Source organism: Fukomys damarensis, unplaced genomic scaffold (assembly GCF_012274545.1).
Source record: "Fukomys damarensis isolate Sample0158 unplaced genomic scaffold, DMR_v1.0_HiC HiC_scaffold_11, whole genome shotgun sequence".
Classification (NCBI taxonomy): Eukaryota; Metazoa; Chordata; class Mammalia; order Rodentia; family Bathyergidae; genus Fukomys; species Fukomys damarensis.
Window position 1 is genome coordinate 18,055,013 of NW_022900923.1, and position 24,349 is coordinate 18,079,361.

A 24,349-nucleotide genomic window follows, 5' to 3' on the forward strand; every position below is an offset into this window, starting at 1 on the left:
TGAACTGCTTGATAAACAAGTTGAGTGGGTGGAAGGGGACCAATGTAGTTGTATTCTAGCTTCATCCTAGTCTCATACCCATTAAAGACAGGAAAGTAAAGCTTTTGAGAACAGTTTGGGTCATTTCCAAATAACATGCATGAAATAATTTTTAGACCTCTAATTTTCTCTGATGCCTCTTCTGCCAGTACGTCTCCTAAACCAAGAACTGCCAGCATAATCATCTAAGACTGTTAGTCACCCAAGAGTATACTAAATGCTGTTCTGACATTTGTAGGCACCTTTTTTTCCAGTAAGAATTCTCATCTGTAATAAATGTGAAGATACCGAATAGTTTCCCTGGTGTGAATAATCTGCAATAATACATAAGATCCTAATAAGATTACTGACATTGTGAAATGGGAAGAAAGGAGCTAAAGATGTAGGGAAGGTGGGGTGGGTAGGGGAAGGGTAATAAGGGAAAAGAAAAAAGTGTGAGATAAAGAAAAGATGAAAATAAAGTGTTTGTAGATGGCGAGGGGAAGAGGGGGTGAAAGGAGGGCAGCGGTAAGGGGAAAAAATGAGAATCAAGACCTGTCATGTAGAGGTACAAGATCCCAACAATGAATGTAACTGTACTGTATCCCTAAAATGTGCCAATAAACTCAATTAAAGCTGAAAAAAAAATTTTTTTTTTTAAAAAGTGAAGTTTCAGAGCCGGGCGTGGTGGTGCATGCCTGTAATCCCAGCACTCGGGAGGCTGAGGCAGGAGGATTGCTGTGAGTTCGAGACCAGCCTGGGCTACATAGTGAGTTCCAGGTCAGTCTCAACTATATAGTGAGACCCTGTCTCAAAAACAAAAACAACAACAATGACGAAATAAAAGTGCTGACGGTCTCCAGACTTCCCGTTTTCTACTGCTGTTATTTTCAGAGATAACTGGCAAATGCAAGCAGTTTTGTGCAGATTTAAAATTATTACCCTGTTTTCTGACTTCTCAACAGTAGATCGAATAGATGGTACAGGGTCACAAAAATCGAAACTCACACTCTTCAGTCTTAAAGAGTCACTACCTATGCTGTATTGTGCATTGACAATATTTAAAATACTCATTAATAACAAATCTGCACTTGTTGACAGTTGAAGGATAGCTAAAAATGGTGTCTGCCACTTCTTTTCTCCTCATATAAGCAGCTCAAAAGTTTTAACCACAGTAAGGTGAGAGAGAAGATTCACATATTAAGGAAGGTAGGGCTAACAGGGAGAGGAGTAAACAGAGGGAGTGAGCACTGAATGGCATATAACCACCTCCACTCCCACCCCTGCCTGTGGCAGGGAAGGCATCCAGGGCCTCCTGCAAGCTAGGCAAGTACTCTACACTGAGCTATACCCCCGGCCCCTGTGTGACTGTGGGGTGATAAAAGACTATACTGTCTGGGACATGGGATGTAGGAGGCAGAAAAAAACAGACCCTTAAAAGAAAAATTGGTCCCTTAAACTACAAACCCCATTCAGCCAGCCCATTTGGAAGTTGAGAGAAGGGACATGAAGGCACCAGACCAAAAAGGTAGAGGGATTTCCATTCCGACAGGGCCAAGCCCAGCCAGGTATCAGACAGTTAGTACTATTGACAGTCTTTGTTATATACAAGCTTTCAGAATTGTTTGACCCGTACCTGATTCTGACATTTTGAATATTTTGGCCTCTGATAATTTCCAGAAGGTAACTGACTAAATGAAAAAACTTTAGACAATGGGACTCCGGATACAGTGAAATGAGCTGGAGAGAGGTTGAACATTGTTTGAGAAGGCAGGTGGGCATTGTAGCACATGTAATCTGAGCACTTGGGAGATAGGCAATAGGATTGCCACGAGTTCGAGGCCAGCCTAGACTACATAGTGAGACCTTATCTCAAAACACTGCGGGGGAGAGGGAGAAAGAAAGGGAAAGGTAGCTGTACTGTATGTGTCAGTATGCATTAAACCTATACAAGGCTTCAGCATATGAAAATATTAAATTTTTGCCATGTACTTACTATTAGGGGGTCATCACCAAACAGGACTTTTTAAGTATTTTCTCATTGTCCCTTCCTAATTCCATGAAACAAGTGTTATTTGTTTTAAGTCTCTCATTTTAGAAATGAAGAAACTGACATATCTATACTATGACTAGGAAAGCGACTCTTAAAAAAATTCATAGAGTTGTTTACTTCAGTGCATGTTCAATAGTAAGGGAGAATGATCGTACATCTGTTAAATATCTTTTTGAAATAATTTTTTATTCTTACATATAATATGCCCAACTTTAATAATCAGGAAAAATACTATTTTAAAAAAGCATTTCACCCCCAAGAGAATCCTTGTTGTGCGTCAGTCTTAAATGACTACTATTAGAGGGTACTCCTGAATAATTGATTAAGACCCAGGTATCTTAAGGCGGAGGTACGAGGTCAGCCCTTAAAGAAACAATTCCTGAGAATCCTCTTTGCCAGCCTCTCTCTCCCTCTCTCCCCTTCTCCTTTTCTCTGACCTCGATCCTGTTCTTTGGACCTAATTATCTAGATGAAAGAATAAAAATTTGTTTCATGCGTATCTTCTCCTAACTTCTTCTGGCAGTTTCTGCTTCCACAGGGACTTTTTGCTGTCAGTGTTTCCTGTAGTGTAAGTGTCCTGCCCTCTAGAAGGGCATTAGCCCAAGTGAAAGCATAGCCTCACCAGTTTATTAAAATCAGTTCTCTTAATCAAAGTAGCAAAGCTTTTACAAACATTAAACCAGCAAGAAAGCAGGCTGTATGTGAGACTGTGTAATGTCAGACAACACTGATAAGGTAATTAGGTATCTTTTCTCATCCTTGTCGCTGTAGTGCCCCTGGCTGCAGGCCTCCAAGGGGACCAAAGATTCTTCACAGATTCTTGACAGAAAGACCCTTCCTTTTTCTTCTGATTCCATACATAGGGATGTTTCAAGGATTAGGCAGGAAAAAAAGACACATCTCCATTTCATTTTCTGTTGCAACCTGCTTTCAGCCCTTCTTGTCTTTCCCTGTACTCAAGGAACAAAACAAGAGAAACAAAAGACTATGGCCCTAAAGACTATATGAGTGTTTCTTTTAACCAAAGCAAGTTTTGTGTTGATAGAACAGAAAGTAATAAATTGTACATTATTTTCTTTTGTTTTAAAGTGAGTGACTGTCTTGGTTGGTTCTTTCTGGGATCATTCCTGAAAGTTCATTCCTGATGTTAGAACCTTGTGCCAGGTGGCTGATTCGTGTTTAAAGTACATATTACAAAGTGGGAAGAGTAGGGGAAAGGAAAGGAGAAAAGAAAAAACAAGAGAGACGGAAAAAAATGTAAAGTCTTTGTAAATAGGAAGGGTGGAGGGGGTAAAAGGGAGGGAGGGCAGCGGTATGGGGAAAAAATAAGAACCGAGATGCATCATGGAAAGGTACAAGATCCCAATGAGGAATGTAACTGCACTGCATACCTAACAAGTACCAATAAACTAAGTGAAAAAAAGGTACATGTTACAATGCTTGTTTCTTAGTAGTCTTATAGTCAGAACTTTGATTGAGGCATAACATACTTATAAATGATTCGAAGACTTAATAAAGACCGTGTTCTGCTGAGTCTTACTATCATGATGAAAGTTTTATAATTTTTTTCCAAAGGTAGAATTGGCATAACTGTTTATTATTATGCTCATTTAACATTAAGGATAATTTTTGTTTAAATAAGGGATAATGGTTGGCTGTACAAAGACCCAGAAGCCTGTTCATTTGTTTGTTTGTTTGTTGTTTTTGGTTTCTTGAGACAGGGTCTGTTGTTAGTCGAGGCTGGCCTCAGACTCACGACAAGTGTGTGCCACCATACCCAGCCAGGAGCCTATTTTTATAAGGAGAATCAAGTTATTTCAGATCAGATTACTGTATATTGTGCTAAGGCCAATTGTTCCTACTTTACAGTTTAACCTAGAGGAGAAACTTTGGGAGAAGCTTCCTGGAAAATTGTGGGACTTCTGCCTTGTATTACTGGGACCCACAGCAGATGGCAGCTCCATGTAGTGGCTATGATAACAACAGAAATAAGTAAGGTTGCTTTACCTTGACCTAGGGAAGACTATTAAGCAGAAAGTATGTAAATAAACTAATAGGGTCTTTAGCATAAATATTTAGGTGTTTCTAAAATAGTTTTCTCAGAGAAGTATTTTTTTCCCTGCTCTTACAGAGGTTTCCAAAATTATAAAACAACAGGATTCAGGTAGCTTGTTGTTGAAGTCATGTAGCATTGACTAAAATTTTGAATGCATCTCTAAGAGATCAAATTTAGAAAACCATTTATTTTAGAGTGTCACAATGCATAGAATAAAAGATTATTTTCTTCCCTTAGTGGGAATTGCTAGGGGGGTACGATAAGAGGAGGTTAAGTTGCAGTCTTTCTTTTGGTACTGTGATCAAACTTAGGACTTTGAGCTTGCCAGGCCAGCAGCGGAACCACTGAGCTAAATCCCCGGCCCAGTTGACAGTCTTTTTTATGGACAGAACTCAGGCATTCTAGGGTGAAACTTGAACCAGTGGGCTGCAGTTACGCGGAGTGAGAGTAGGTGGAGTTTTAATAACACTGAGGTGCTCAGTATAGCTGCTCTTAATCACCACTCTCTGACTTCTGCCAGAGATGTCGGGGAGGCTCTCACTGCTTTGACAGTAACCTCAGTCATCTGGCAGCAGCTCTAGAATTCAGTTATGAGTTTCCATAATCAACATCAGATAACCTACAATTTATGAAAACTTAACTTGCAGCATTCACAAGTTGCAGTAGTTAGGTCTCCTTCAAATTTTAGCATGTCCACTTGCTGTTCAGATTTTCCGTCCTAAAATTTAACACATCAGAACAAATTTTAGAGTTTTTGAGATTTCTGAGGAACTTTTTTTCTCCTAAATATCCAAATGCTCTGGGAACAGAGCAATGGCTACTGGGATATGGGATCAAAGGAGGTGGAAGGAGGGAGAAGAGAGAGGAGGGGATGCAGTTCCCTGCCGGCATCCAGCAGACTGTGCAGGCCTGGCCATCTGGACTTGTAGGAGATACGGTGAAACAGACAGGGACATCTGGTCCGTTCGCGTGATCACTTGGATAGTATGTGGCTGCTGTCCCAGAGATAGCTTCGTCAAAGAGCTGTCTCCCCTGTGCCTCAGGGTTTTCTCTGCTGAACTTATCCCGTGGCCCTCTGCCACCTCCACTGCACACAGTCTGCTTCTGCAGTGACTTCGAGAACCACATCCATATAGCAAAGAGCAGAAGAGATATGGTTCCTCCTGGAGTGTGAAAGTCTGTGGGGCAAAACAAATCACATGTGTAACCAACCTATCATTACACGGGAGACATGTAAACAGCAGAGCTGGTTCACTCTGAACAACACAGCTCAAATTGAGAGGAGGAGAGGACCCTGGAGTATAAGGGGCATTGTTAGCCACATGTGATAGCACATGCTTGTATTCCCAGCACTGAGGCAGGAGGATCACAAGTTCAAGCCCAGCCTGGTTGACTTAGCAAGACCCTGTCTCAAAATCAAAACAAAAGAAAAAAGTCCAAAGGGCCAAGAATATAGCTCAGTGCTAAGACCCTAGGTTCAAATGCCAGTACTACAAAAGCCAAAACGATATAAACAATGATAACCAAGTTAAATGCATATACAGTACTTTTGTAGGTAATTTTTTACTCTAAGTTAAGATTAAAGAGCTTTCTCCAAGTCTTCCTGGCCACTTCAGAACACTTCCCTGCCTGACTTCTGGTCTGTACTTCAGTTTCCCACGTGGCTCTATCATAGGTTTTGGGTTTTAATTTCCCATTACTGCATTCACTGGTCTGTGTGAGAGGCCACGTGACCGGTTTACCTCAGTGAGTCTTTGAATTTTTTTATCTCACCACTGATTGTGGATCGGCCTGTCCACTTGACCCCTCTGATCCTTCTCCCAGGGACCACCAGTTAGAAGCTGCAATGTGAGGCTCTGTTCCCTCCTGAGATCCATCTCCACAGAGTGAATGTTGTCAAGACATCTGAAAGAGCTTGGACTTTGTGTCAGTCAAATCTGAATGCAGGTCGTGACTCTCATATTAGATGTGTGACCCAGAACAGCTTATTTGATCTCTCCAAACCTCACTGTCTTTATCTATAAAATTAGTATTCTTGTGAGGAATAGGAGTAATATGTGCTAAGTGCTGGGTACATAGTTGGCCAGAGAAAGGATCAGTCACCTTGGCAAGCTGGGAGAGTAACTGGAATACTGAGTGGAGGCTGGGTTTGGAGATAGCACATACACATCCTTTACCTTCATCATGGCAGTGATTTGCCCCACCTTGCAGGCAGAAGACAAGGCGGATGTGCTAAATAAGGAGCTCCTCTTGACCAAGCAGAGGCTGGTGGAGACTGAGGAGGAGAAGAGGAAGCAGGAAGAAGAGACTGCCCAGGTAAGAGGCACAAGTGGATCTATACACTGGAAGACTGAGAGGGAGGTTAGACTGTAAAGAAGAAGCGAAATTAAATTTATTCCAAGTCAAGGATGATGACGAAGCAATGAACGTAAGTAGTTGAGTCTTGACATTTCTTCTGAAGGGTGTTAGATGAGGCAGTGGTATTTCTGCCCTCAGGAAGCTTTTAGGAATTTGCTTTCACTGAGATGTTTAGCAAGAGTGTTGAGTTTACTCCAAGTTTAGTAACTTCCGATTATGATCCAAGAACTCTGATGAATCTGAAAATTCTGTGTCGTGTCTCCAACATAACTGACTTTTCAGTAGTGGCTGATGAGCATTGAAACTGAAAGCCAACAGTGTTCCCTGCCAGGGTTGCCAAACAGCCTCCACCTCCATCAGTCACACTTCATTTTCCTGACTCAAGCCTCAAGAGGGAGGGAGGGAGTGGTAACATTCCTGGCAGAGCACTTAAGCATTTTCCCTGCGGCAACAAAAACCCTAGAGACTCAGCATCCTGCCCTGTGTGCCACAGGAGTACAGGATGGGCAGAGAGGAGTGGGAGCTTCCTGCTCCCCCACCACACGAGCTGGCTGCTTGGCCAGTATCTCTCTGCCCCCTCTCCCTGCCAGGAGGCTGAAGATTAGATTGTAGGGTGAAGTTTCCTCACAGACCATTCAAGTCTACTGCCAAGAGTTTTTGGATTTTACTAATATATCTAATTTAGGAAGTGAGGAAACTTCTTAAATCACAATTTTTTTCATTTTGGGGCCTCAGTAATCCTAAATATAAAAGACTATAAAGCACTTAAAAGACCTTCATCCAAGTAACCAGAAAAGTTTTAGTGAAATTATACATGGTGTCATTTAACACCTCCAAGACTTACAAAAAGTGTTCCGTGATTTCTTTTTCCTCCTTGTTAGACTGTTGTAAATAAATTTTTGGCAGTTAGTGTGGCCTAAGCAGTATCCAGTTTGTAGATTCTGTAGGTGCCTTGACTGGATTTTTTTCCCTTTACCTCTGGATTTCCTTAGGCCATTGTATTACTGTAGGTGAAGAAGCTCTTGGCAAATTAATTTAAGCTATGCTGTCCCTGCCCCACGTTGCCGTTAGGTAACTGATACCCAAATTGGGAAGGGATGACATTTGCTGAGTACTCACCTAGTACATATGTTGCAGGAACAGTACAAGATATTTTACCATCTCCCTCCCACTGATCTATTTTGGGCATTCTTATAATGGTGTCTTTGTGAAATAGGGATTGTTCTCATCTGTCACATGAGAAAGCTATGGCGTAGAGAAAATTAGTGACAGTTGCTCACAGCATCTCAGCTAAGTCTGTCCTGTAGTCACTGTGGCCTTATAGGAAAGGGGAAGGTTACTGTTCATGTCGTCAATTGTGTAAGACGGAGAGTAGAGGCTTAATGTAAACAGCTGAGTTTGAATCAGTATAATCTCAAATAGTTTTTAAAATTTTAGAATGTAACAGATATGAAGAATTTAGAAATTTTCTAGTGATAGAGTCTAATATAATTGCAGTAATTTATTAATTCCCTGGGGTGGAATATGCTAATACTAATAATTTGCGATGCTGCCTTGAAGAATTCATCTCTACTCTGATTATGTACTTAATGATCAGCAAGAGTTGTTTTTTGGTCAATAATTTGGCAGCACTGAATTCTTTTCATTTTATCTGTTAGCAGCTGAACGTTTTTATTACTTTAACCTTCCTCTGTATCCAGAATTCTAGAGCGCTGGGCTACAAAACATTTGTGGTTTTAAAAATAACACTCGTAATTTAGCCCTTCAGTGACTATAACAAGTACCTTTGTGATGTGTCTCTTTAGCTCCTTCTAAACTCACTCCCAGAATCTTTGGTCCTTCTTAAGAACTCTTCTCTACTTCCATCTTTTCCTGACTCCAAAGCCTCCTGTCCTTGCCTGCAGAGAGGTAATAGCAGTGACAGCAAAGACTGAAAAAGCTTTGTGTTTTTTTTTTTCTCAGTAATTTATAACATCATGACTAATAAATTCAGGGTGGGGATTTAGCTCAGTGGCACCATGCCTGCCTCACAAGAACAAGGTTCTGAGTTTGATACCTGCTACCGAAAAAAAAATTAGATTTAAATTCATAATAAAGACAGTTTTTAGACACTTTTTCACAATGTAATTGTCAAGTAGTAAGCATAAACAGTTTTATAATAGGGTTGCTATAAATCTACTTTGCAGAATAGATTTTTACACCTGAAATAATTAGGTTTTCAAATGTTCAAGATACAACTTTAGAGAAAAGTTTATAATTTATAGATGTTACCATTATCACTATGAATCAGGGATACTTAAATATAGATGCTTATGGAAACTTATTAAGATTTTGCCTGAAATCTAATGTTTTTCTTTCTAGTTAAAAGAAGTCTTCAGGAAACAGCTAGAGAAAGCAGAATATGAAATAAAAAAGACTACAGCTATCATTGCTGAATATAAACAGGTAATGTGCCATTGTAGATTTTGTTGCTGTAAAAGTAATTACTTTTTACTTTTGCTGTTTTGATACTGGGGATCAAACTTGGGACCTTGTGCTTGTGAAGCAGGTGGCGGAATACTTTTGCTTTTTCTTTTTAGATTTATTAATTTGGTGGCTTATTCTCTCTTGTGAAATAGACAGCAGTTGAAAATGCTTGCTCATAACTTGGGAAGTCTAATTGACCAAAGCAATCTGTTGGTTGTTTAAAATGTTTGATAGATTTAGAGAGATGGGAAATACTACCATTGAGATCCTATTTCTGTTTTACTCAGAAGCTAATTTCTAATAGATCAACCAGTAGCATTTTCCTCTTAGGGAAATTAGTGGCTGTATTAAATTGCAGTAGTTAGGATATCAGCGCATAATTTGCTGTCATAGTAGACAATATCAGTCCATTTATCCCTGCATGGCTAGTGGCCCATCTTAGTTACTTCTCTTATTGCTGAAACAAAGACCCAACACTCAAAGTTACAAGAGGAAAGGTTTATTATAGGTCAGTGTGTAGAGGTTTCAGTTCATAATTGGCTGGCTCCAAGGGTGGCAGGGCATAGGAGAAATAATTCATGGCAGGCAGAAGGCAGCAAGCAGAGAAGTAGTGAAGCAACAAGCAGTAACAACAGTAGCCCCTTTTCTGCTTATCCCTTCTATTCTGTCCACTCAAACCCATGGTGGGGCAGCCTTAATCCTAGCATCAACCGTGAATCAATCTCAGCATCACATCTTTAATCCCAGCATCATACACTCTAGATTCAGCCACCTGTAGAAAGCTCCATCTGTGACCACATGAGGATTTGGTGGGACATCTAGATATAAGCCATGATTCGGTCTTTCCCACTGCAGGCCAGGTGCTAGTAGGAAGCTTCTACTGTGAATTATTCATTCAGTGGAGGGCTTGAATTCCTTGAAGACATTTCTGGCTCCATTACAGGTGGTCCCAGAAAGCCCTCATTCTAGTTGCTCTTGTGTTCCTGTCTCTTTTATTGGCTGGACATGGCAAGGACTCGTCATGGCCGAGAGACACTCAGTGGACTATACCCATTCTAGGTTTTCAGAATTGATGAACATATGCCATCTTCTGATCCAAGGATTTCTGTTGGATCATCTGCCTCATTTAGCATGTTAAAATCTGATGTGTACTATTTTTGTTTTTAATGTTTTTCTACATATTAGTGAAATTTGTTTTTATGTAGAAAATTAGAAAATACGTCTCCTTTAACTCTGCCAACTAAACATAATCATTGTAATATGTTGAGCATGCATTGTTGATATATAAATAAATGTGAAATAGATTTATAATGTGCATAATCACAATGAATTATATATTCATTCTATTTTGGAAGTAGCTTCAGTCACTTCATATATTATGAACACTTTTTCATATGAATTCCTCATATTCATGCAAGATTTCAGAGCTCTCTCTTTTTTATGGTAATAACATATATGATTGCTATTTGTGAGGCTTAATACTTTAGGAGACCAGAAGATGAATTAATCTAATCTCTCTCCTCTAGAAGCTTACCTTGCAATGGGGAGATAATACCCATGAATAAATAAAAGGAAAAGGTACTTCCTACATGTGGGAGATTAGGAAGCACTTCCTGGAGATGGGGATGATTTGATCTCTACTTCAGGTCTTGGATGAGACTTAAATGTGTGGAAATGAAGGAAAATAAGATGCAAATTAGGGGAACAGGGAGCAACACATAGGCAGATTAACAGAAAAAACATTTTATTTGGTAAGAGGTTCAAAAGAGAAGCAAACGTCTTCTGGGGCCCAGATCCAGGAAGGTCTTTAGGGCTTGGCTGAGGAGTTTGGATTTTATTTTGTTTGTAGTAGGAATTTTTGAGCAGGAAAGTGGCAAGCACAAGGACATATTGAGGAATGTGAACCAGTGGCAGAAACCACAGGAAGAACACAGAACATAAAAAGCTCTAATACCAGATTTTGAGAAGAAAGGGGACTCTGAGCTAAAATAAAGATGAAAAAACAGAAGAGAAGGATACAAGAGATAGTCCTTAGCAGGGGGTCAACAAGGAAAAGCATGGGAAATGAGCCTGAGATTTTAACTTTGGGTGACTAGAAGGGGTGGTTAGACATTAATCAACATCAGGAACATGAACATTAAAGACCATGTCTCACATGCTTTGGAATTTGCCACCACTGTAAATGCATTTTCTCATCAGCACATTTTGCCACTATATATATATGTCACAGTCTTCAAATTGTAATTTTTGAGACTATTCTTGACTGTTATCAGGCAAACTTCAAGTATGGTAAAAGGCAGAAAACCCACCTATTTGAATATAATTAGGATATAAAACTTATTCTAAGTACATTCTGTAGCTAGAATTGGCTATGATTGACTGCATTTCAAAATGCTTTGAGGTGTTGGTTAGTTTTTGAGATAGGTTCTTGTTATGTAATCCAGGCTAGTCTTGAACTTGCTAAGCCCAGTCAGCGATCTTCCTGCCTCAGCCTCTCTAGTGCTAGGATTACATTCTTGTACCACCATGCCTAGCATCAAAATGCTTTTTTAAAAAAAGGGTATATGGGGCCGGGGATTTAGCTCAGTGGTTCCACCACGTGCCTCACAAATGCAAGGACCCAAGTTCAATCCCTGATACCAAAAAAATAAGTTAAAAAATAAAAATGAGTATATGGTTTGCAAAAATTAACAGGGTCTCTCCCACCCCCAGGATTGAATCCTAGGCTTCACACACACGTTCTATTACTGAGATACGTCCCTGGAACTTTTAATTTTTATTTATTTTTTTGAGACAAGTAGCCCAGGCTGTCTTCAAAGTTGTGATCCTACTGCCTCAGGCTCCCAAGTAGCTGGGATTATATGTGTCTGCCACAACACTCAGTGACCCGTATTTTTAACATTAGTTAATACACCCCTTCTAATTGTTCCACAGGTTCGGGTCTGGAAATATTGGAAAATGAATAAGTAAGCCTTGATCTTGAACTATTTGTTAGTAACTGGAGATTTTTTTAAAATGTCATTTGATAATATATTTATATCACATTTGTCTCTAGCCTGATTTGGACTTTAAAATTTGACATCTGGCTTTTCATCAGTTTTTGTGTGTGTTTTTTCTTCCCCTATTTATCCATTTATTGGCTCTGGGGGATTAAACCTAGGGCTTTCACACTCGGCTACTCCCTTTTTAGACAGGATTTTGTTAAACCACTAAATTGCCTGCACTGGGCTTGAACTTGGAGTCCTCCTGTTTTAGCCTCCCAGAGTGCTCGCGTTACAAGCATGTGCCACCACACCCAATTTTTTAAATTCTATTTTAATACGCTTTTCTAAAATTTAAGATTCTTATTTTAGTCAAAGGCCTTGAACTGTCCAGTTTTTAAAACAGATTATTTTCCTTTGAACCTATTAGCACTTTATTTCAAAATCAATAAGGTTCTTTTACAAATCTTTTGCATACATCTTTTCATTTGATTCTTACAGCATGGCAGTTTGCCATTGTGAGGGAACTGAGGCTTATAAAGATTAACGAGTTTTCCCATGATCACAAAGCTGTAACTGGTAGAACTGGACTAGCTTTAAAAAGAATTTGTCTCCACTGCCCAAGATTTTAATTTCTATCCTGTGTTGCAAAACCTCTTCATGAGTTTTATTTTAATCTATATTAATTCTTGGTTCGTTTACCTTTGTTTTCTTCCCTTTGCTTCTACTCCTTAAGGAATGTTTTGTGATGAAAGAAATTCCTTTTGTGATGGGACAAGAGATGTTTTTAGTTCAGAATTTTTTTCATCCTGTTCCCAGCATAGTACCTTATAGATACACAGCAAAGATTCTATAGATTGATTCTCCAGTGAGGCCAGGAATTGGAATTAGTCACAGAAAGCTAGTAACCAGCGTGAAACCATATCTATCCAAGTCTGTTTCTATTAAGACAGAATTACTATTTTACCCATGGAACTCAGGCTTTCTGCTCATTTTAGAAGTGGCAGTGCTACTCATCTGCAAAATGTCTGGGATCAGCTGTGCTACTTCACGAGTTGATAAACTGTTATGAACATAAACATGCAGTGAGTCGTTCTGTTTTCTAGCAAACAAACTCTTTTCTTTGCCTTAGATCTGTTCCCAATTAAGTACCAGGCTGGAGAAACAGCAAGCGGCCAGCAAAGAGGAGCTGGACGTAGTGAAGGTAAGGAGTGAATTAGTTCTGTAATACAGCTTCTTTTGACTCAGTCTTGTGAGTACCTGAAAAGACCCCTTTCCCCATTTTGTCCTGGGTGTGACTGAGAGGTGTTAAATAAATCACGTGGGATGTCAGTGTCGGGAGCAGGAAAAGCGGCAGGATTTGAGCATTGGCACAAAAGGCTCCTGAGCTATGTGGCTTTGTTGGATGGTGGGAACCTGAGAATCCTCAGCAGCCCACACCTGAAATGATGCAGCTTCAGTTTGGGACTCAGAGGCATCATCCTATCACCTCTGAGCAGTAAACACCATGAACAATATAGAACTTGGCTGGAAGAATAGTATATGTTAGGTAACTGATTCATTTTAAAGTAATTATTTTTATTGGTACATTTTAGATTACATAATGATCACAGTCATTATAGGGAATTTGTACCTGTACAGGATATATTTTGATTCTTTTTTTCCCACTGTCTTTAACCCCTCTACCCCTTCCTTATTTGCAAAAGTTTTGTTTCCATTTTTTTCCTGACCCTTGCCACTGCCAGCTCTCCTTCCCATTTGAACATTTTCTTCCCATTTCAGTCTGTTTTACATTTTGGTCCTTATTTACAGCTTCATCTTCTCACACCAGAGAAACAATGCAATATTTACACGTGTGTCTGATTTATTTCACTTCCAAGTGTATGGTCTCAAGAGAAAACCTGTAGCATTTATTTTTATGCTGCCCCCTGGTGGTAGCACTGTTTTTGCTCTCCTTGTAAAAGTACTTATTTTTTAGAAACAACCCAATGGATTGGTGTTCTAAGCAGTGTTGGCAGTCATCTCTTAGGTTCATGTCACAGAAACATGGCATCCTATTTGAATATGATTAGGTTTCCTATTGGTAAATAAATGTGTTCTAGGAAATTTACCATATAATTAACAACTTTAAAAAGCTATTTAATGTCTTTAATCCTCATTATACAACCAATCTGGTGATTAAATAAGAATGTATGTAAAGTGCCTAGGTTAGTACTTGGCATACAGTAAATATATATTTTATGTTAAAACCTGAAAATATGAACCTTGTTCTGACACTGTATTTTAAAAGTGGTACTAGTTCATGGGCAACTGAGGTTTTGTTCATAAAAATTTTTCCTATACCAATGTCTTCAAGAGTTCTACCTAAAAACTAAACCTAAAAAAAAAAAAAAAAAAAAAGAGTTCTACCTAACCTCTTACAGCCAAGTTAGTGTTTCTGTTTTAATATTTAGATCTTTAATCCATTTTTATTTTAGTTTAGTGCATGGTGAGAGATATGTCGTTTTAATCTTTGTTAAGTTGAAACCCAGTTTTTCCAGCAGTATTTACTAAAAAGGCTATCTTTCCTCCAGTGAGGGTGTCTTTGTCAAAGATGAGGTGGCTGAGTATGTCTGGAGTTGTTTCTGCATCTTCTAATCTGTTCCACTGGTCCTCAGGTCTGTTTCTTTGCCAGTGCTATCCTGTTTTTATCTCAGTAGCTTTGTAGTATGGTTTCAAGTTGGGAATTGTGATACCCCCTACCTTGTCTACTGCCTAGAATGACTTTGCTATTCTAGGTCTCTTCTTGTTCCAAATGAATTTTTGGATTGTTTTTTCAAGGTCTGTGAAATATGCTTTTGGGATTGCACTAAATCTATATAGCAGTTCTGGAAGTATGGCCATTTTCACTGTGTTGATACTTCCTACCCAGAAGCAAGAGATGTCTTCCCATTTTCTGATATCTTCTTCACTCTTTTTTTCAGAGTGCTGTAGTTTTCAGAATAGAGGTCTTGATTTTTGTCAGACTGATACCTAGCACACATTGAGGTGATACTCTTAGGTGAAATAAATAGGACACAGATAGATAAATACTGAATAATTTCTCTAGTGTGAGTATACATAAGGACTAAAAGGTATACTAGATAATGTGAAATATGAAGAAAAGGGACATAAGAGAAGGAGAAATTGGAGGGGTAGGGGAAAGGAAAGAAGGGAATGGAATTAATGTGAGAAAATGAAAAGTAATGGAAACAAAGTCCTTGTAGATAGGGAGGGAGGGGTTGAAGGGAGGGCAGGGAGTTAGGGGAAAGATAAGAACCAAGATTACGTAAAGGTACAAATTTCCAACAGTGAATCTCATTATATTGTTTACCTTAGTACCAATAAAATTAATTTTTAAAAAGTGTTTTTTCCCCTTATCTCATGTTACATTGACCTGAGATTATTAGGGAGTAAAGAATTGGTGGTCTCCCTGTACAAACCTGCAAAAATTGGGGCCAGGGATTTAGCTCAGTTGTTCTGTCACCTGTTTTGCAAGCACAAGGTCCTGAGTTCAATCCCCAATACCAAAAAAGGATAAAAACAAAAACCTGCTAAAATCTAGGGGTCATATCTTCTTCTGATTCACCTTTGTAAATCTTACTTGGCATTTACTACTGTTTGTATATTATAGGTCCACTAAGATTTAATTAATGAACTATCTTGCCATAAAAAGGTTAGCTATCTTGAACTGAAACCTTTATGAAAATGAAATTAAAAGATAAGCATTGATCTCATAGTGAGAGTTTAATAAGCACATGTACAGCTACTGGACTGCCATTTTGTTATAGAAATTACAATGAAAAAGAACTTAGTTGCTCCTGTAAGACAATTAAATACATATGCCCTTGAAACATTTCAGAAACAGTTCAAGAATTCTGAAGTGAATTGTGCTGGCAGCAGAGTTGTAGAGAAAGCAAAACATAAGAACTACAGACCAAAGAAGGCTTTTGGGAGGAGGTTGGACTAAAAAGCAGGATGGTTAGAAATCATTTGAGAAAAGGATTTTAAATGGACATTCTGGAAGAAATTGTAAGCACAGATCCAGAATCTGCATTTTAGTGTCTTTTTAAGGACAGATGTGATCAGGATATATATTAAAGAAACTGAGGAAAATATTGGTTAAGTAATTTAGACTACCTAATGAAAGGCCACGACATTCCAAAAGAAGGGTATGAACTTGTATTAACCACAGTAAGGACCAACATTCATTAACATTCACTGTGCGCACGTTTCTGCATTGCTCTAAGATTTTACATGTGTTAGCCCCTCAACTCTCTAACTACCTAGAAAACAGACAGTCTTACATCTTCACTTTATTAATGATGAGGAACAAAACAGGTAATTCTTTTGTTCAAGGTCACACCACTGGTAAGCAGTAGCTCTAGGACTTGAATCCAGGGACTGAGAATCGAAAGTCCATGTTCTTCTCCATTGGACTCTTCTACCTTCCCTTTCTCCAGTGCTACTTCTTCACGTCATTTGATATATGTGTCAGCTTCTGATTTTTCCAGCTTCTTGTAACAACTTTCCTCTATCACTGCTGTCCCTCATCCCGTACACTATCATCAGAATGAACGTTCCCAAAGGTAAATCTGACTGTCTTTCTGGTTATCAGATTAGAGTTATTCTGACATATAGTCAACTCAAAATAAGATTGGATTAGGCACAAAAAGGTGTTGATGATGCTATGTAACAGCAGTCTAGGACCACAAAGCTGGATTCTTGGTTACCTGTCACTAGTGATCTCAGCACTGGTGCCCATTCTTGAGGGCACCTAACAATCACAACTGTCAGCTGGAGCTTCTGTCATCACACCCACACTCTAGGGCAGGACTGTAGGCCCAAAGACAATGCAAGGTCAAAAGGGCCTTAGTCCAGCTGGGTAAGCACTTTCTAAGCAGCTTTCTTAGCTAGGAGTGGTGGTGCACACCTGTAATCCCAGCACTCAGGAGGCTGAGGCAGGAGGATCACTGAGTTCGAGACCTGCCTGGGTTGCATAGTGAGTTCCAGGTCAGTCTCAACTACATAGTGAGATCCTGTCTCAAAAAACAAACAAACAAACAAACAAAAAATCCCCACACACAAAAAAACTTAAGCAGCTTTCCTAGTTCTGCACTGTATTTCTGCTTACATACCAGAACTTTTTTGCAGCCACACGTATTCTGGAGGGCATTTGAGGAATGTTACCATTTATCTGGAGAATTTGTCAGCTCAAATAAAATCAAGGTTCTATCCCTAAGGAAGGGTAGGTTCAGCAGATCCTACCACATTTTAGCATAAATGCATATAGATTGCACTTCATGGAGCTGACTGCTATGTCTGGCTCAAGGTCAGGTGGAGGGAATGAATACATTTTCTACAGGATAAAATCATGATTCAGTGGCCATGGTATTTAGGATATTTGCAACCTAGCTGCAGAGAATGCTCATCTCATTTCTTACCCTTCACTTTTGTTTCACTTATACTCTGCTTGGCCATTCTGGATTCTTGAAGTTCTTAGAAGGTGCCACAGTTTGGCATGTTAATTTCTCCACCAAAATATTGCCCTCCCTCTTATATCTATTCCTTCTCTGGTTCAACCTATAAAATTGCTTGTTAAATTTTTGATCATTAGGATCTACATCAAAGCTATAATACACAACAGATATTTGCAGTATAGCTATTTTGTGCCAGAACTCGTCTAATTATTCTTTTAAGATTCTTAAGAGAATGGCAAATGTTTTCTTTATATGTCTGATGGAATATTAATCAGGAGTATGAAGGATGATACAAACAGGTTAAGAAAAAAAGTCAGTGGGGACAGATTAGGAGACTTAAGTGTTTGGGCCTTGGATGGAGAAGTCTTGGACATGTCAGAGGAAGAATTTAATGATCAACCACACATCGGAATCAGGAGTAGATGATGAACAGATGATACCCAAATCTTCAGGGCTTAATGATGGAGTGACTCAGGCATAGTGACAGAGCAGTGCCATACAGAATTACTTTATGTGCAAAGAGAGAAGTTTAATTATGGTTATGAACATGACATCAGAGTAGTAGCAGAAGTAGTGTGTAGTATATTTTTAAAGTTTTACGTTTTAAAAATTACTTAATTTTTATAGTGCTGGGGATGGAACCCAGGGCTGTGCATTTGCTAGGTCTACTGCTGAGCTACATTCCTATCTCTATCCCCATTTCTAATTTACTTTTAAGATATTTTCAAAATACAATAGCACCACTGCCTTGAGAGAGGCGCTATTGTTCAGCGTTCTGTGCCTGACTGGCAATTTGGGAACGTCGTAGAGTTGCTTTTATTACCTTAAACAATAAAGATCATTTGTTTAAAGTTGAACAGTAAGACATGCACTTTGTTGTAACGGTAATTTAAGTCAGACATGATGACCTTCAGTCTACTGCACACAAGTTACTCTTGAGTTTTTTCATTTATAAAATAGCATGAGAATCATACGTCATCCTACTTCCCTGATGATTAAATGAAACACCACAAGTAGAGGATACGGTGTGGGGCTTGGTGCCTAGTAAGAATAATGGTAGCACAAATTCCTAGAACTGACTGCTCTTTGTAGAGATACTTAAGGAAAAAAGAATACCTGTCTTAAATAGTTGGGTTTTTGCTGAATCAAACAATTTTAATTGCAGAACAAGAAAAAGAATACCTTCCAAAAAGGGACTGCATTGAGCGCAATAAGCAGTATCTTAAGTCATATTGGCTGCACACAGTGGCACACATCTGGAATCCCAGTACTCTGGAAGGTTGAAGCAGGTGGATTGCAAATTTGAAGCCAGCCTGGACAACTTAGCAAAAACCTGTCTCAAACTAAAGAAAGGGGGTGGGACATAGCTCAGTGTGAAGACCCTGAGTTCAATCCCCAGAACCCCTTCCCACATTATGTATTCGTTCAGGAAATGATTTAGCCTATGAAAATTTGATGTTGATAGTCTCTTTTGGATATTTCAGGGTAAAATGATGGCATGCAAACACTGTAGTGACATTTTCAGCAAGGAAGGCACTTTGAAACTGGCAGCCATAAGCAGAGAGGACCAGGGAATTGAAGCAGATGATGAGAAGGACTCGCTCAAGAAGCAGCTGAGGGAGATGGAGCTGGAACTGGCACAAACTAAACTACAGCTGGTAGAGGCCAAGTGTAAAATCCAGGTTGGTGATCTGTGATCAATAAGGAAAAAACAACAGTCATGGTTCAGGCTGCCCTTGTACTTTAGAAAATGCCCTTCAAGTCAAAATCTTAAGATGTTACCGTATTAGTTGTATATGTTTTCTGTCCACTAACATGTCCTACAGAGTTGCATTTTACACCATGTTTTTTTAAAATTTTACTTCTTTTGGGGGTTACCGAGGATTGAACTCAGGACCTTGAGCTGCAACCTAAACCTAAATTTTTATCTAGATTGCAGGAGGGAAAAAAATGTAATGAGGTTTCCTTTTATTTTTCAGAGAATGTGCAGATTTCTGGCTTTCAATGGTAACTCTTTTAGCTCTAAAGTTTTTCCTTCTATTAAGAAGACAATTAAATCTTTCCTGGGTTTTGAGCAAAACGGACTGCATAGCTTTGGGGATTCCAGAAAGCTATATTCTCAGTTTCTTTTGACAGAGAGAAAATACTCAAATGATTTTCTCCTTTAATTAGGAACTTGAACATCAGCGAGGAGCCCTTATGAATGAAATACAAGCTGCAAAAAACTCTTGGTTTAGCAAAACCCTGAACTCTATTAAAACGGCTACGGGCACGCAGCCACTGCAGCCACCACAGGCTCCCCAGCCACCCAAGGAGAGCACATAGTTCCAGCCTCATTGAAGCACAAGAGCACAATGATCAAAGCAGTGAAAACCTAGGATTCTTCCTGGGGTCCCTTGAAGGAGGCCAGAAAGCAACCCAGAATCTTCTAGTAGCTCTCTCTTCTATGTTGCTTTTCAAAGGGATGTTATTTAAATTGACCTGATTTATGTTGAATACCTGTTTTTCCAGCTTCTTCAGTGGAAGGCCATGTTCTGATCCATTGTAGTATTGCACATTATTTTATATGCCTGATATTTAGTTGAAAATAAGTAATTCAGAACTAAATGCATTTTATTTAGAACTAATGATTCCTAAAATTTTAATCTTACACAGAAAATGGAGACATCTGTTATTCTAAGACTGAAGAGATAAGATCTGTGTTGTGGAAAAAAATTTTTCTGAAACTTCTTTAACTTCCCAAGATTTTTTCAGATAAAGCACACTGTAGGGCTGGTCATGACCACTGTCAGGTTTTATCCTCAGATTGATTCCCAAGGTAGCAACACTCCTATCCCAAGGAAAGAATAGACCAGGGACTGAAAAGTCCCCAAAGAGATTTTGGTTTATTTTCATTTTATGTCAGGTATGTCTGGAAACAGAGTGTCAAGAACTGCGGAATAGATGAGGTATTGAGAATAAACACTGTATAAACAACTGAGATTTTGATAAACACAGAGTAAAATCATTTTAGCTCTGGTATTCTAGCAGATCTTAAGAACTTCACATGGGACTTGCAGTTTCCCAGTATAAACACAGATATGACTTCTGGCAAGTGCAGAGTGAAAAGTGGGTACTGTGAGTTGCAGACCTGGAACCTGCTCCACAGAAGTCTGGCAAGGCCCAGGTTCAGCCATTGTGCTAAGAGTATGGAATACACGCCAGTGAACCAGTGACCAGTAATTTCATCTGATGTTGGCATACTTGCTAAGGAAACACTAATATTCTGTGACTTTGTTAAAAGATAAAGTACTGAAATTGAAATTGAGGGCAACTTCACATCATTTTAGTTTAATGTTAGGGAACTTTTCCTCATCTCTATAGCACCCTAAAAATATACCTTTAGTACCTGTAGGTGAACAGACACAAATGCATTTGTAACATCTTTGAATTAAAAACCTTTATAGAACTAATTATCCCAGGAAAAGTGAAGCTATTGTTTAAGAATTGGTGGAAATATTTTTAAAATTACATTAAACTACCTATACAAATAGTCCTTTCAGGAAATTCGTTGGTAAGGGGAAAACTAACTCTCCCATTTGTAAGCTATTCTAAAGATATCTGGTCTTCTCACCAGCCAAACTACTTTGGCTATGAAAATAGCACTTACTGATACTCATTCTTGTTCACTGGTAAACATTAGTTTGCAAAGGTTTTTAAACTCTATAGTGCCAGACTGTTTCTCTGTGCCATAGGTTGCAATTATAACACACCTTTAAGAGTTAGGATCAAATAAGAGCCTTTGTAACCCCAAGAGCATGGACTACAAGTTGCTCATGATAGATCCTCTCCCCTGAATTATCTTGAAGTTCTAAAAAGTGAAATCCCTTTTATCTGTTTATATAATGTCTACAGCCCATAAAACTGATACAGTTTTTTGGGGTATACGTTATACTTTTCAAAATAATACTTTTCTTACAGAAATCTTTTGTTATTCTGATATCACCCATCATAAATTCATTTATTTTTACCAAATAGAAAAATTGCAACATTCCAAGTGTCTGTGTTGTCTTTAACATTCCCTACATGGTGGTTTAGATCAGCAGATAATTCTTTTGTAATATATAATGGCTAGAAAATTATATTGTGACATTTGTTTCTATAAATCATTTACTACAGTAGGTTAATTTACTAGTATTTTATGCTTTGACTTCAAGAAGCCCTGTAAAAATTGTCTTTTTAACTGGTGAGCTAAATTACAAATACATTTTTTGTGTTGTGAACCTCATAGTACCACAAAGAGCCCCCTTTGATTTCTTAAATTCCACAAGATGCCTAATTACATAATTTTCTTTAAATCATAGTTAAGGGACAAATATAATGGCTCCAGGTCAAGTCCTTATCTATAGATTTGATTCAATTTATTTATTTATTTATTTATTTTTTGGTACTGGGGATTGAACTTGGGTCCTTGAGTTTGTAAGGCAGGTGCTGGAACCAGTGAGCTAAATCCCCCCCAGGCCTTTTTTTTTTTTAACCACCATGAGCACACATTCCAAAAGTTTGATAAAGCTATCTTTTGAATTTTATTTTAACTTCTACAGAAGATTATAAGGGCAATATACAGTTTTTTTTCCTTTAAACCTGTATCAAACACACACACACACACACACACACACACACACACACACACACACACATACCACAGTCTAAATTTTCCCTCACTACAATGCCTTTGACTCAGTAGCAAGTAAAGAAAATGAAAATGTGGTATATGAGTATTCACACAGTATGTTGTAACAGCAGTATTCCAAACCACATGTCCTTTGATGTGTACTGTTTGAAAACTCATGCATCCCAACACAAAGCAATTACAGTGGCCCTCTGACTTACGAATTCAGTTGTTCCTGAGGGCTGGTTGCAACTCAAATTGGTTTTAAGTCAATACAGCTGAAATCTTGGTGTTTACCTGGCTACTCTCTGTAGACAAAAAGAGGTAGATGATTCTTCCATTAACCTAATTAACCCAAGTTGATTATATATCAGACTAGTCATAATTTGACAGTCCACGGTACTAGTTTTAATTTTACATATTTTGAGATATATTTGAGAATTGCAACTCTTCTCTTGAATTTCTTTTATTTTTTATTTTTTGGGTACTGGGGATTGAACTCAGGTCCTTGTGCTTGCAAGGCAGGCCACCAAAGTGCTGAGCTAAATCCCCGGCCCTTGAATTTCTTTTAGAAAGAGATCAGCCAAACATCCAGATTTCCAAACATTCCAGTGATTCTCATCCTTTTCCTAGGATGTACACTATATAAAACATTCCTCCAAATATCCAATATTTGCAACATCTGAGAAGTAATCATTTCTCTTTTCATTATATCCCATAAAATAAAGTGAATACAATTCAACTTAGTAATTCAGTTCATTAGCTTTTATAGCTTGAGAATCTTAATTTAACACATTCTTTTAAAGCTGAAAGAAACGAAGCTGAACTTCACAGTACATATGTTTGCTAGCTTCCAACATCACAATTTGGTTATATTTAGGTACATGTAATCTAATGCAAAGATTTCCTCCGTTACCTAATGTTCTGTATATGAATGGCCATCAGAAACATTAGTGGAAATATCATACAGACTAGGACCTTTGTTTCTATACAATGAAGATCTCTCTTCTCTCCTAGCTATTAATTTCTTCTTCATTGGGTTCCTTAAATTTTCTTGGTCAAGACAAATGTAACCTTTGTACCAACGTTGGAATATTTAATAGCATTTATCTCATTTCATTTTTAAGAAATGTTCATTCTTTCCTACTGTATATTAGTATTTATATTTTTTCCAACCTCTACTCCATGTTCCTCAAGTATTTGCCAGTTAACAACTAGTGGCTTAATTTCATAGCCAAAATACAGAGGTGCAGGCACAGGAGGTAAGAGTTAGATCCTTAAAGGAGTCAGTCATCTAGGATAAGAATCACATACATTTCCTGGGAAAGAACACTTAATTATAGCAAGATGATTGTATTATATAATTTATCCTTACAAAAACATTCTACAATAGTTCTGACTCTCCTTACTCCATTACAAGTAAATGAGAGATTGAACTAATTCTGTTGTATGATTTGAGCACTTAGGTTTTTGTTTGTGTGTGTCGTTAGTGATATTTTATACAGAGTATCCCTGCCTCTTCTGTATGCTCATACCTTGCAGCCAAATATATGTTGAGATGCAGGGCACAATGATAAAACCAGAAGGTTAGACCACAGCTCTGCAGCCTGTTTCCACCTACCAGATATACAAGTAAAACTCTCAAGTCATCATGTTTATGTCATGGAACTGTGTGATAACATTCTTCCTGAGAGTGGCATCTATAAAATAAAGACAGGCTCTTTACCTTAGAAACTTCCTTACCATTCAAAATGTACAGAAATGATGACTTCACTGTGGACTGTACCTCAACAGGTGATGTCAATCTTGAGTTGTAAGGAGAAAAGTATGTATTTACGGGATTTTAGTGATTATAGCCAGCTGTCTGGTGTACTGAGTTTCCATCTCAGACTATATGTCAAGCTTATCTTTAAATGAATTTACTATCTGCTATTAAAAATATTTTCAATATATCCCATTTTCCCTACCTCCATCCTTGGTTTACCCTTAGTTGTTGTATTTTGAAGTTTTAGAAAAATGAATCATTAAGAAGAAAATAAGCATTTTAAGTTACTTTCTTTTTTCATTGCAATTGGTTATTAACATGTAAAAATTCTTCCATAAGCTGTAACTGTAATAACTATATATTATATATGGAATAAGATAAAGGAAACTGAATTGTGAGATTATAAATGCATCAAAAGACTCTGGTATCATGAAAGCACATGAATAAAGCTGGAGATGGTCCCAGAATCCAAGATGTCCCAATAGCCTTTTTCATCAGTTTCT

At 38.3% G+C, this 24,349-nt stretch overlaps 1 protein-coding gene across 8 annotated transcripts in view; it reads left to right on the forward strand.

Moving 5' to 3' along the window:
* The window catches only part of Rabgap1l (RAB GTPase activating protein 1 like), a 591,762-nt gene extending 569,873 nt beyond the window's left edge, over positions 1-21,889 (forward strand). For all 8 annotated transcript variants that reach the window (XM_033762099.1, XM_033762101.1, XM_010630198.2 and 5 more), the window contains 5 exons: positions 6,339-6,443; positions 8,847-8,930; positions 13,065-13,136; positions 18,915-19,112; positions 19,603-21,889. In XM_033762099.1, the coding sequence (XP_033617990.1) occupies positions 6,339-6,443; positions 8,847-8,930; positions 13,065-13,136; positions 18,915-19,112; positions 19,603-19,755 (612 nt within the window). In that variant the 3' untranslated portion in view covers positions 19,756-21,889. The remainder of the gene's footprint in view (positions 1-6,338; positions 6,444-8,846; positions 8,931-13,064; positions 13,137-18,914; positions 19,113-19,602) is intronic.
* The last annotated feature ends 2,460 nt before the right edge of the window (positions 21,890-24,349 follow it).